At 33.6% G+C, this 12,358-nt stretch overlaps 1 protein-coding gene across 1 annotated transcript; it reads right to left on the bottom strand.

Moving 5' to 3' along the window:
• Window positions 1-8,685: 8,685 nt before the first annotated feature.
• LOC133870424 (pathogenesis-related thaumatin-like protein 3.5) lies at window positions 8,686-11,243 on the bottom strand. Its single transcript, XM_062307548.1, has 3 exons — window positions 11,059-11,243; window positions 10,252-10,945; window positions 8,686-9,313 (listed from the first exon to the last, which is right to left on the bottom strand). The coding sequence occupies exons 1-3, from the start codon at window positions 11,114-11,116 to the stop codon at window positions 9,103-9,105; spliced, it is 963 nt and encodes a 320-aa protein (XP_062163532.1). The 5' UTR covers window positions 11,117-11,243; the 3' UTR covers window positions 8,686-9,102.
• Window positions 11,244-12,358: the final 1,115 nt, after the last annotated feature.

The raw sequence follows: 12,358 nt of genomic DNA, 5'->3' as shown, positions 1-12,358 counted from the left end.
ACTATTTTTAATTTAATGTTTAAAGTATTCACCTAAAATTTGAAAGCTAAGGAAAATATGTACGGCCACGGGCGCGGAATATTCACAAAGCACATGTGGTGTCGTGCAAAAGCTTAAAGGCCTACGTTTCATGCAGAGAAAGTTTACAGCTTTTCATGCCTAAAAATTAACTTTAAAAGCGACCAACACTTCACAAGATATTAAATTAAATAATTAAATTCATCTATTTTTATTTCTTTAAAATTTTAAAATAAATGATAACTTAATATAGTGTTATATTTGAGGCTCATAATTCCAATAATAATTTTATAGTTTATCCTTCCTTGAATCTACATGTGAAAGGCTAGAATATGTCAAAATATTAAATTAAATAATTAAATTAGCGACCCAAATATGATGACAACTTTGCTCACTGTCAGTCTCCAAGTATATCAGATGCTATAAATTTTTGTGCTAATGGTTGTTAAGTATAACATTATCATTTATAATATTATCAGATTATATATGCTTAAAAAAGAATTAAAGCTATCATGCATAGAAATTTACGTGTGACATTTTTGACTCTGTAAAAGAAGCGAAAGTAAAGTAAAGAACTTAAGAGAGAAAATAGTGATTACTAATTAATTAGATTATCATAAGAAGTTAAGAGAAAATTGAAATTGTTCATAATTTTATAGTCATAAAGTTGGTAAAGAGTGTTGTTTGAAGATAAGTTATTAAGAAGGGTCAAACTATGTGCGGGTGCGATGACATGCAGAAGTGGGATGCCGACGCTGCATGCTCAAAAGTAATGAGATCGGTGACGTGCCCATATCTTTTACACGTGCAAAACCCCAGAACAATTCCTGGTTGAAGGACTGTGCCTTTTGGTTCTGGACCATAGTTAATATAGTTTGGACCATGTTAATATATTATATTAACTATGCAGATAAGAAAGAAAAAAAAAAAAGAAAAAAGAGAAAAAGAAAAACTCCAATAGTCTCGGGAACCGAGTATGCACCTGGTTTAAACTAATCAATTAACTCCCGGCCACATAAATTGTCATTGGCCTTCATTTTTTTTGGTGGTTCCATGGACCATGTATGGTATATATACATTCTGGTATTGCATGGTTCAACGTGCATAACGGATGCTTCTTATATAAGTGTTATTGCCTATAACTTTTTGCAGTTAGTTTAATTTGGGTATTCGTTTTTTTTTTTAATTGTGAATACCAAAAAAAAAAAATTTGAAATTATGTTTGGATATGTGGTTTAAAGAATCGAAAGGGGGGGGGGGGGGGGGGGATTGTATGTTTGAGAAGGTGAATTAAATTGAATATAATTGGTAAAAATAAAACTAAAAATGAAAAAAAAAAAATCTAAATTCTAAAAACCAAAAACTGAAAACAAATTAAAATTTAATAATAATAAAAAAACTGGTATATAGATTACGTCAATTACTTGAAGGAAAATCGTAAACATCACGTAATGTGCCTGCAGATTGAGTAAAAAGTTAATGTTAGAAGAATTTGTATAGATTTTTTTTTTTTTTTTTTATTGAAGTTTTGAAAAAAAATACGCATATATATATACCTCTCTCAAAGTAACTCAATTTGCAATGAAAACATTATTTTAGGGGCATTTTTGTTTTGGGGGGATAAAAGGTGTACAGTGCAAGTTTTTTGTAATTTGGAAGAAATTGCTGCAAATTAATAATAGTTTGGGAAGATATTACAAATTGAATGTTAGTTTGAGACAATATTGTACTTCGATCTCCCAAAAAATTTTATAAGACCACTAACGTATCGTGGTATTCCGCCCGGCCAGCATAATCTTTGTCATCAAAGTGCTGAAATTCTCGAAATAGGGAGAAAGTCAACATATCAAAAAGATGATATATATTGAACAATCTTTACCACTCAATTAATAGTGACTAACGATATCCTTTCAACAACCAAGAATTAATCCAAATTGACATGTTATCGATCCGCCGTGTAAAAGAGAGCATTTGGATAATCATCGCCATTGCTCAGTTTCTTTTTTGCACGTACCCAACTTTTCTTTCTTTGATCTGCTTTCTCTTTATTGAAATTTACGTACGATGTCGCATACCAGCAGCAGACTTACACTTGGAAGTCTCTAAAGAAGGATTTTGGCTTCTTTTTCTTCCTTTTATTTTAGAAACTTTGCATATACTTTAGTTCGTAGCAGTCAATGTCTAAACTTTGGGTGTCTACCAATTACGTACCATATTATTTTCGAGGATAACATGCTAAGTAAGCCAACCTTGATTATGATGGCAGAGGTGAGATTAACAAGTGGGTAATTGTTTTCAAAGAGGCACGTAGATTTGCCAGCAGAAAGTTATGATCGGTCTCTGGCCGCCTATATAACTGCTAGTGTAGAATATGAAGTTGGAGACCAGGAGGAAGATCGGAGTTTTACGTTTACTTTAACGAGGGATGCTACTTTTCACACTTATCTATTATAATGGCCGTCATGAGTCGGAAGAGAGGCACTGTTTTCACTTTTGCATTATATATCCATTTAACATGAGATATTGATCCTGAGTACGTTCCATTTTACATGCAATTTTACTTGTCGGAGACACAGTATGAAAAGCAAGAAGTCTATCTTCTTGGCCAAGTTTTCTACTTGTCTTTTTGGATGTCTTTAATCTACGGAAAAGAAGATTTCGACTGTGAGGGAGGCTATCTGCGTGGATAGGTTAAGGATACATATGTTTTGACAGAAAGTTCAGATACAACTATGAGTGTGTAAAGCCACACTTGGACCCATCCAAGATCTGCCGGGATCATTTTGGATTCCATTAAAGGGGTCTTTGTTACACAGCATGTGCACCCGTATCTATTCCCCAGTTGACTCTATCTCGTGGTTCATGAACTTATTATACAAGTACATTTTGGAGAAGAATAAGAAGAAAAAGAAATTTCAATTCAATATATTAAATTGGCATGTATTCAATATATATTTATTTAATTTTAACATATATTTTTAATAAAACATATGATTTTCATTCGCATACAATTGAAAAACATTTTTCCAAACACAACTTTTTTGTCGTTTGGAGAAATCTTTCTTGAGTGCCAGTAATGTTGGAGAATCTGGACGTGCAGTACGTAACGGCTCCAGAGTTGTACAACAGTACAAGGGCCCAAGCACAGACAAGGTTAATTTCAACGGCCCGTATGTGTCGTTATTAATGGATGGCGCAAACTTAAGCCCAGCCCAACTGGCCCATTTAGTTTGAGCATTAACATCCGGCTAACCAAAGGTTATTTTGACTAATCGATATTTAAATTCAGGTAAAAAAATCACTCATATTTGGCTAGCTATTTTTTTAAAAAAAAAGAAAAAGAAAAAAGAAAAACGAGGGTGAACTGTTATATTGGTGAGTATTGTAGACTGATCAAATGTTAAAAAAAAAAAAAAAATTATTATTTTTATTTTATTTTATCATTCTCTCCTCTCCACAAATAAAGTACAAGGAAAATTTTGAGAAAGAATATTTAAATGAATAGTAAAAATTGATAACTAAAATAGAGAATTTGATATAGGTACTATTAAAAAATGGGTAGCTAATTTTTTATTTTTTTTTAACTAAAATTGAGAAAAAAATTCCTGAATGTACTCTCAAGTTGGGGGTGGGTTGTGGAAATAATTTTATTAAAAAATATGTCAAAATAAGAAAGCCTCTAAAAAGTTTTAGGGAGTAATTCTCTTACAAACCCTTCCACACAGTTATTATACAATTGAAACATATTGGGTGAAATCTATGCATATGGACCCATCCAATGTATCTAAAAGTTATGTGAAAGATCAAAATTGTGCGGCAGTAGTAAGGAATCAATTTTCAAAAGTTTTAGACCACCAGACCAGCCTTCAACAGTAAAACTTATAAATCGGTGTGTGTTGGTTGGCAACATAAGTCCAAGCACCTTATCCATTAAGCACGCCACAAGCCTTAACGCATTTTTTTCCTTCTTATTTAAAAAGTGTTCATCCAAATCAGCATCGAATCACTTAAACACCTACTTCTCTCAAAAGTCATAATTATGGAATAAGAAGTTTGACAAAAGTAATCTAAGGTAGCTTATAAAATTTATTTCTTGATAAGACGGAATACAGTAAATTTTTTTCCAATTTAATCTATAAAATATCATCCGTTTCTTAATAGATGAGAACATGTTTTTAAATAAAATTTCTTCCAACTTTGTTAATATCATTAAAAAATAAAATAAAGTAAAAGTATTTTAAAGGATACAAAACATTTTTATAAAAAAAAAAAAAAAAACTCTGTCCGAGTGAAGGTTCATGTAAGCAGACAAAAATTGTCTTTTGATTTTCATATACATCGATCACCTTGGACACACATTGAATTGGATCCAATAGATGCAAATTTCACGTACAAATTAATTATATAATTAGAGGGTGTAAAAGGGAGGTTCAAAGTATATGAAAGATATAAATATATGTAATTGCCGTCCCATGCGCCTACCAGAGCTTTGAGAGGTAATATTTATCCTTTGCTAAGTCAGAAAATTGAACATTATTCGTTGACCACGGCTATACAAGTTCTATGAGTTATCTGTTTTACTAGTTTTGGTTCGCGACAGTGGCAACTATATATATATATATATGTGTGTGTGTGTGTGTTTAGGTGGTCTGCCATTATGAATTTGTAGTGCATACCATCTCGAGCCTTGTTGAGAAATGAGTAAGCCTTGTATAATCTTACTGAGAATTGCTATGTGATTTTGACCTAAACCAAATGTATATATCCGGCGGCCGGCCTACCTACTTCTTTAACAGGTTCTTCTCCAATTTTTAACTTTATGTTTTGAATAAGATTAATAAAATAAGATGATTAAGAACCTGCAGGGTTCTTCTTTTAAATAAGATGATTAACATTAATAAATATATGTCTACTCTAACTGCAGGTTCTTTTTTTAAATATGTGAATTAAATTAAGGTTCACATATTTCTGGCACATTCGTGTGATTTTCACTCTTTAATATAATCATTATAAGGAGAAACCATACGTACTTCAGTTAAATTACTATTCGATTTGCAATATTTCTTTTAACTGTAAAATATTGTAATGTCTCCCTTGTCCAAATTATCAAGCTCCTTCACTTTAGCCTTAGCATGCAGTCTCTTCCGGATCCCCCTTCCCCCTTTCTGGCCTTTTTCTTTAATTTTTTTTATATATATATAAAGGGGGTAGTATTGTGGTTTTAGGTCACTTGTATTACACACATTTTCTATTGGATTTAACAAAAAAATCTTAATGAGTGAAGTAAGTTAAGTGAAAAAAGGTTTAATAACATTTTTAAAGTTTAAGGAAACATTGCAAAGGTAGTTTCATACTTCATAGTTTTGATTGGGGCCGCCGCCAACCCTGTGGCTGCTAGTTTAGGCGGGTGAGTTAAAAAAAAAAACAAATGGTCAACAAAGGTATAAGTTCACCTATTCATGGGCGTACGTCCATTTGCCACACAATTATTAGATAAAATACTTTGACTTGTTTGTTTTCAGTAAAAAAAAACAAAAAGACACTGAATATCCTGGCCTGCAAGCACACAGTAGCTGTGACGGAAGCTGCCATCTGCGACGAAGGATTTGCAACGTGCTTCATGCTGGAATTCAGATAAGAATCTTTGCTTACACAATGAGCCTCGAGTGTCTACTTAGGCTGAGCCATCTAGTAGCAATCAGGGGTAGAACCGGTATTTAATTTAATTTTATTTTATTTTTTGCATGGAGTCCAAACCTATAAATATATAGATATATATATTAAAAAAAAATAGTAAACTATAAAGTCAAATTATCTAACTAGAGGTGAAAAATTCGTTATTAATAGGAAATTGTATAGAAAATAATGCTTTTATAAAAATTTTTGAAATTGCCAAAACACCTCCATCAACGGATAACGTAGGTCGGCCTGGTAGCAATAATTCAGATAAGAAAATATTAATTAATGAGAAACAGTTTTATATATATGCACAAACGTTAAAGGGGGATGATTGGGGTACAATCCCTTTGTACAACTTTGGCACAATCCACTCACAATGAGGTGGAGCCCATACACGTGGGCTCCACCTCATTATGAGTGGGGGTTGTGCCAAAATTGTGATGGGGTTGTATATTTATCATTTCCCAACATTAAAAGAGTTCTGACTCTTAATTTTGTATATTATATTTCTTACCTTGGTGTACCTTAATTTTGTAAATTATATTTAAATAAAATGGTTTTATGGCAGGAGAATATGCTGAGTCATGTCTCTTAATTTTGTATATTATATTTCTTACCTTGGTGTACCTTAATTTTGTAAATTATATTTAAATAAAATGGTTTTATGGCAGGAGAATATGCTGAGTCATGTGTAACCATGCGCATATATATATAAAATTGACTAATATAATGAACGTCTGACCCAATAAAATCTCTTTACAAATATGTTTTGATGATAAGATATTTTTTCATTTTTTTTTTTTTTGAGGAAAGATATTTTTTCATTTGAGACGTGAATGAATAGTCGATTAATAGAATTATGTATGTTAGCAGTCATGCTCTCTCCACCTCCAAGTATAAATAAAATAATATAGAAGATAAAAGTTAACCAAAAAATGTAGACCAATCTATGTTAGGCTTTGCCACATATATGGCAGGGTGCAGTGTATCAATTAATTAGACAAAAATAAAGGCTTTTTTTTTTTTTTACATGTCCACATAAGAGGGGAAGAGGGATTCGAGCTATTAACCTCTGCTTCATGAGTCATGATCCCAGCCGATTGAGCTATCTTTGAGGACAAAAAAAATAAAGTAACTTAATTAGACTAGATGAAAGGTTTATGTATGATAGGGAGTTTTACAGGTATTATCTATGATCTAGCTTATATGACTTTATATAGATCCAAAAATAATTCTATAAACAATAAAATTGGACGCCCTAATGGATCCTATCTTATATATACATATCATATGGAAAGATTCTCGATCGCGTTTTGTTTCTTTTTGAACGTCAACTATAATGAAATTGATTGCTATGACATGTGAACTGCACTTAAATAATGAAATAATTAGTACTAAACACAGATCAATCCTACGATAGGCTAGACATTGTTTCAAGTTCTGATGGTGTTGGGTTAATTAGACATGTTACGGTTTAGATATGGGTTAGGTTCTATTAATGCTGCATTGTTGTTATTGCTTCTTCTCGAACTTTGTCTTAATTTGTCAACTCTCTTATATTTCAGTTAAATATTCTACGTATTGAGATTCACTTATTAAAAGGGAGTTTAAGTTCATATGTGAAAGAGTGTTTGAATGTTAATTAAATAATTAAATTCGACACTTCCTATCAACTTAAGCTTTTGGGATAAGTACTGGTGATTTAACAAAGCGGTTGAGTATTCCTTGACTTGGACCGAATACAGATTATTGAAACACTTAAAAGTACGTTTGGGTGTATGATTTTTTTTGTATTATATTATACTATTCTTTACGCTATTCAAAATTGCGAATATCGAAAAAATATTTTTCTTATTATGTTTGGATGGTTTAAAAAAAATGAGACAATTTTTTTTTTTTTTAAAAAAAATGGATAAAACTTGAGTAGAATTCAAATTTATCAAAACAACCCAACCATGTATTTAAAAAATATTAAAATATAATAAAAACAAATGTGTTACCCAATCCTATCCTTAGTTGTGAAATTATTCTTTTACATATGATAAATAATCCTATGAAAGGGAGATCCAGCTCGACCGATTTTCATTTGAATAAATAAATAGGTAAATAAATTATAATGCTTGACTTTTTTGTGGCCACCGAGTGCCAAATAATGAAAGGGTATAACCTCCAAATTGAATTGGAAAAATTCTTTTTTATTCTATTGAATTGACATTTTTTTTCACACATATTTTTAATAGAATTAACAAATCACATATATTTTTAAAATGTATGTAAAAGTTACGTGTGATAAGAATAAATGTTAATTAATAAATTAAATTGAAAAAAAAAAAAAAAAAAGTTTGCCAATAATGAAATGATCCCAACTACCAGTATTTATTTGCAAACAAAATCATACATTAAATACGAAAGCTTGAAAGTTGAAAATTACAAAAGTGCCTAACCAACCGACATTATATTGCCTCACCTATACGAGTAATAACTCCACGAAAGAAGGTTATATTAGTGGACAAATGCACTGGAGGAGTGTCATTTTTCATACTATAACTGCTCACTTGTTAGTTTAAGATTTGGTTCAAGTACTCTAACAAAAACTAATCTCTTGCAGTTTTTAACTATTTAAATTTAATTTCAATTTTTTTTTTTAAAAAAGTAATTAAATCTAGACCGTTACTTGAATCATCTTCTTCCACGTCTCACATAGTGCTAGCCTTGTTTATATTATTCATACTATATAATTTATTCTTAATTTTCGAGTACTATAAAGGGCTCCCCCCAAAAAAAAAAAAAAAAAATCTAAAAAAAAAAAAGAAAAAAAAATAATTTTTACCCCTATTCTTTAAAAAATTTGTAATTTTGGCCCCCCAAATTATTTTTTTTCAATTTAGCCCCCCCAAAGCTTAAAAGCTGGCTCCGCCCCTGATCTTATCTCTATGCGAATTCATTTATGTATATATGTTTGGACACAACATGCACAGCAATACGACATCAAAAACAAAGACATATTCTTTTGCACCAAATGTGGTGGTTACATTAAAATAATTGACACTGTATCTTAAACAAACAAATGAATCTCCCATCCCTTCTCTTCGTTTATAAAAAAAAATTGGACTCAATAATTCAAAGAATTCCTTATTCTATTCTTTTCACTCCCTTTTACATTTTTTTTTTTTTTTTTTTTTAAATTTTTGAGTAAAACACTCCCTTTCACATTGAATGCCCGTACTAGATGCTACCATCATGACTCGTATCCCCGTCACCATGGCCAACCTTGTGGACCCCATCTATGTCACATGGCCCATGCTACCCAAAAAGTGTGGGGCCGACAGGCCCATAGCTCGGCTAGATGTTGGGTTGGCAATTTTGGATGATTTTGGGCCTAACTCGAACATGTTATCAGAAAAGTTAGGGGAGCTGCCACAACCGCCAAATTGCCACCGCGATGCTGACTACACCCACAGTAGAATGGAATCCGAACACGTGGGCACGCGTGGACGGTGATGCGTTACTTTCGTCGCCGGAACCCTCGTAGATCAACGTCCCGTAGATGGACGGTGAGGTTGTTGCAGTTGAAGTTGGTGTCGCCTGCGACGTCGTACCCTGCGAAGCTTTTTGGCTGCACCAAAGAATTTACCGTTAGCAACATATGTAATAACGAGTTAACAAGCGTGTCGTGTTGTGGTTGGCCAATATTACCCCTACTAACTAACCGTTACTACCCAGCCAAAAAATGACCGTTACCGACAACGTCATGATGTGCTATAGGAGTGCGTGCAAATCTCATATGCCGGTTTGGCTGTTTGGCTTTAAAGAATTGAACCATATCTCTAGGCGTATAGAGTATGGAGATTCGGGAATAGTGTGGCATTTTGCCGACCACAGAACATGCATCCTTCAAAGAAAGAACAATTTTCAATTTTCAATTTTATAAAATTGTTATGCGTCCTTTATTATAAGTGAAAGAAACGTGAAAAATGGGTAATTCTATTTAATAAATTTTTGTATAATTAGGTGTGAATTACTCCTTTAACTCGAAATTGTTGTAAAGAAAATAATTCTTGCACAATTTAAATGCGCACAACTCTAAATATATTGGTAAAATTCATAAATGGTGAGATCTACATGTATATCTCGAGCTGCGTAAAAATTATATATTTCAATAGTATAACAGACACCTACACCTTCCTTTTTGTAAACTGCAAGTTAGCAAGGCTGTTGTTGAGAAAGGTTAGGTTTAGGAGGTTTTGACAATTGAACCGCCTCTAGGTGCAGCATTAAATGACGTGTGTATGATTTATGACCCTCAATTCCCGTTTGCGTGTTGGGCTGCCGAATTTATTGACAAGATGAGGAGAAGCAGGTCGGCACAGAGCCGTGCCAGACTTCACTGACATAATAGCCGCAACAAAAAATGAAAAAGTTTGGAGGGTAACATCATACATGGGGGACATGAACGTTAATATTGACAGGCTTTATCAACTTTTATGGACGAAAAAAAAAGTGTTAAAGCTAGAATGAACGTTAAAAAGTGGAGGGTGTTTAGAGTAAATTTACCTGGTCTTAGGGGTAGGGCAGAAACTAATTGTATAATCCGCGGATGCGCATGTGAAAGTGCTCGTCTTATCGTCGTAGGCGTAGCTGTAAGCCTGCGGGCACCCCTTCTTGAAGATCTGAGAGTACGAAGAAGGCTTGCATGTGTTAGGTGAACCATACGCGCCGCTGCAACAGTACTGTGGCTGTCCAAAGGCCTCGCACGCGCTCTTGCAGGCCACGTTTCCGTCGGCGTCGGCGCTAGTGACCTGGAGCTCCGAGGGGCAAGAGTCGTTGAGGTCGGTCACGCAGCCAACGGTTGTGCAATTCTGACCGGTCCCACCTTGAGGCACGACCATCATAGGGAGGTTGTACCCGTCGACCAAGCTGATATCGAAGAAGTCGAACCCACCAGCGCCGTTGAGGGTGAACTCGGCCAAGGTCGCCGGCAGCGCGCCGCCATTCCCTGAGCACTCGACTTTTCCGGAGCCGCAATCACCTGTGACGCAGGAGAACTTGCCCGTGGAGTCTTGGGAGCAGTGGGTTCGGCCCCAGAAGCGACCGCCCCAGGAGGTCGGTGGGGTGATAGTTTTCGACTCGCCCTTTTGGAGCGCGAAGCCGGTTGTGGACAGTGGCGGTACACCGGCGTTGGATAGAATGCCCGGCCATACTGTGTATTCGCACTTGTTTATTATTGTGAAGGTCGTTGAAATTACTCCTAATTAAACAAAACAACTTCGTCAGTGAAATTTTGAACTTAAAAGATTTGCATCAACTATCAAAGATGATAACTTTGTATGTTTTTCACATTATTGGGCTTATTGTTATTACCTGATATTGATAGAACAAGTGTTAATAATGACACTAATAATGCTGCTAGCTGAGCCATCAAAATTAACTAAATGACTATAATAAAAAGGAGAAGAAGAAGCAGGGGGCAGAAGGAGGGATCCCAAAATCTTCTTCTCTAATTAGTAGAGAATTTGAGGGAGGAGAGAGTTTTAGATGAGATTTTCCAGAGTCGGAAGCAATGTGGTATTTTTATAGAGGCTGCAATGTGCTTACGTGGCCCAACTCAACTCTTTTTGCAGTAGGTATGTATGCCTGTGCTTTATGGTAAACGGCTATGAGAACGCAAAAAGAGGAACGGGACAGAAGCCGCTATCAAATATATAATGTCCTTTGTCTTTGGCATTTTGCAGTTATCAATGGCAAAAAAATGTTATCCATATATATATATATATAATGTGCTAATCAATGTATGCATTTTATTTTTCCTGAATATGCATTCTTGCAATAAATAGCCATGATCTACTGTTAAAGGTCATTTCACAATTTGCCTTTTTATAATATTAATATCTATACGATGCTACTCTTTTAAATTTACTTTTGATTAGATTATTTGTTATTCGAAATGAAAAATTGAATAAAAAAATATTTGCCACCCAAATTTAAGGGGAAAAAGAAAGCCTTATCTGGTAAGTAACGTAACAAAAAAATATTTGCCACTCAAATTTTAGGGGAAAAAGAAAGCCTTATCTGGTAAGTAACGTAACAAAAGCATGCCTTGTGGCAATTGAGGTCAAACTTGTTCGATCAGTTGTTTGATTATGTGGTTTTTCTTATGATATTGGTGATGTTTGGCAAATACTTGTATAGAATAGAGGGGTGGGTTGTTAATTTTGAAATTAGTAAAAAGTGATGATGTGATATAAAGTAAAAATAATTTGTATAAAAAAGTAAAAAAAATTTGTATTGTAGTGAATTTTTTTATTTGAATAGTAATAAAAAATTATTGATGTGATATAAAAAGTGAAAAAAAGTAAGAATGTTTTTATGTTAATTGTTATTAAAAAAATATAAAAAAGTGAGAAAAAGTAGATAAATAATAAAAAGCACTACTCTGTTCTGACACCACCATTGACGAAGTAACGAGTGACGGTCAAAACTTGTTTACTATGTTGTTTTTTCTTTTTTCTTTCTTTCTTTCTTTTTTTTTTTGGGGGGGGGGGATACTCATAAGTATCATTGAGTAAAAAGAAATTAATTTTCGGAATTCACTACAAATTAAAGAGGCTCAAGCATGCTCGTACGTTATGTTTCAACAGTTTTCGAACATTAACAAAAGGGT

Source organism: Alnus glutinosa, chromosome 6 (genome assembly GCF_958979055.1).
Source record: "Alnus glutinosa chromosome 6, dhAlnGlut1.1, whole genome shotgun sequence".
NCBI classification, from domain to species: Eukaryota; Viridiplantae; Streptophyta; class Magnoliopsida; order Fagales; family Betulaceae; genus Alnus; species Alnus glutinosa.
This window is presented reverse-complemented; position numbering and strand designations above follow the sequence as displayed.

Bases quoted from the DNA above. Each gene is read 5' to 3' on its own strand.
- LOC133870424 (XM_062307548.1), bottom strand. From the start codon at position 11,116: ATGGCTCAGCTAGCAGCATTATTAGTGTCATTATTAACACTTGTTCTA. The intron at 10,946-11,058 runs GTAATAACAATA...TTGTTTAATTAG, and splicing joins ACTTGTTCTATCAATATCAG to GAGTAATTTCAACGACCTTC. The intron at 9,314-10,251 runs GTAAATTTACTC...TCTTTGGTGCAG, and splicing joins TGCCCTACCCCTAAGACCAG to CCAAAAAGCTTCGCAGGGTA.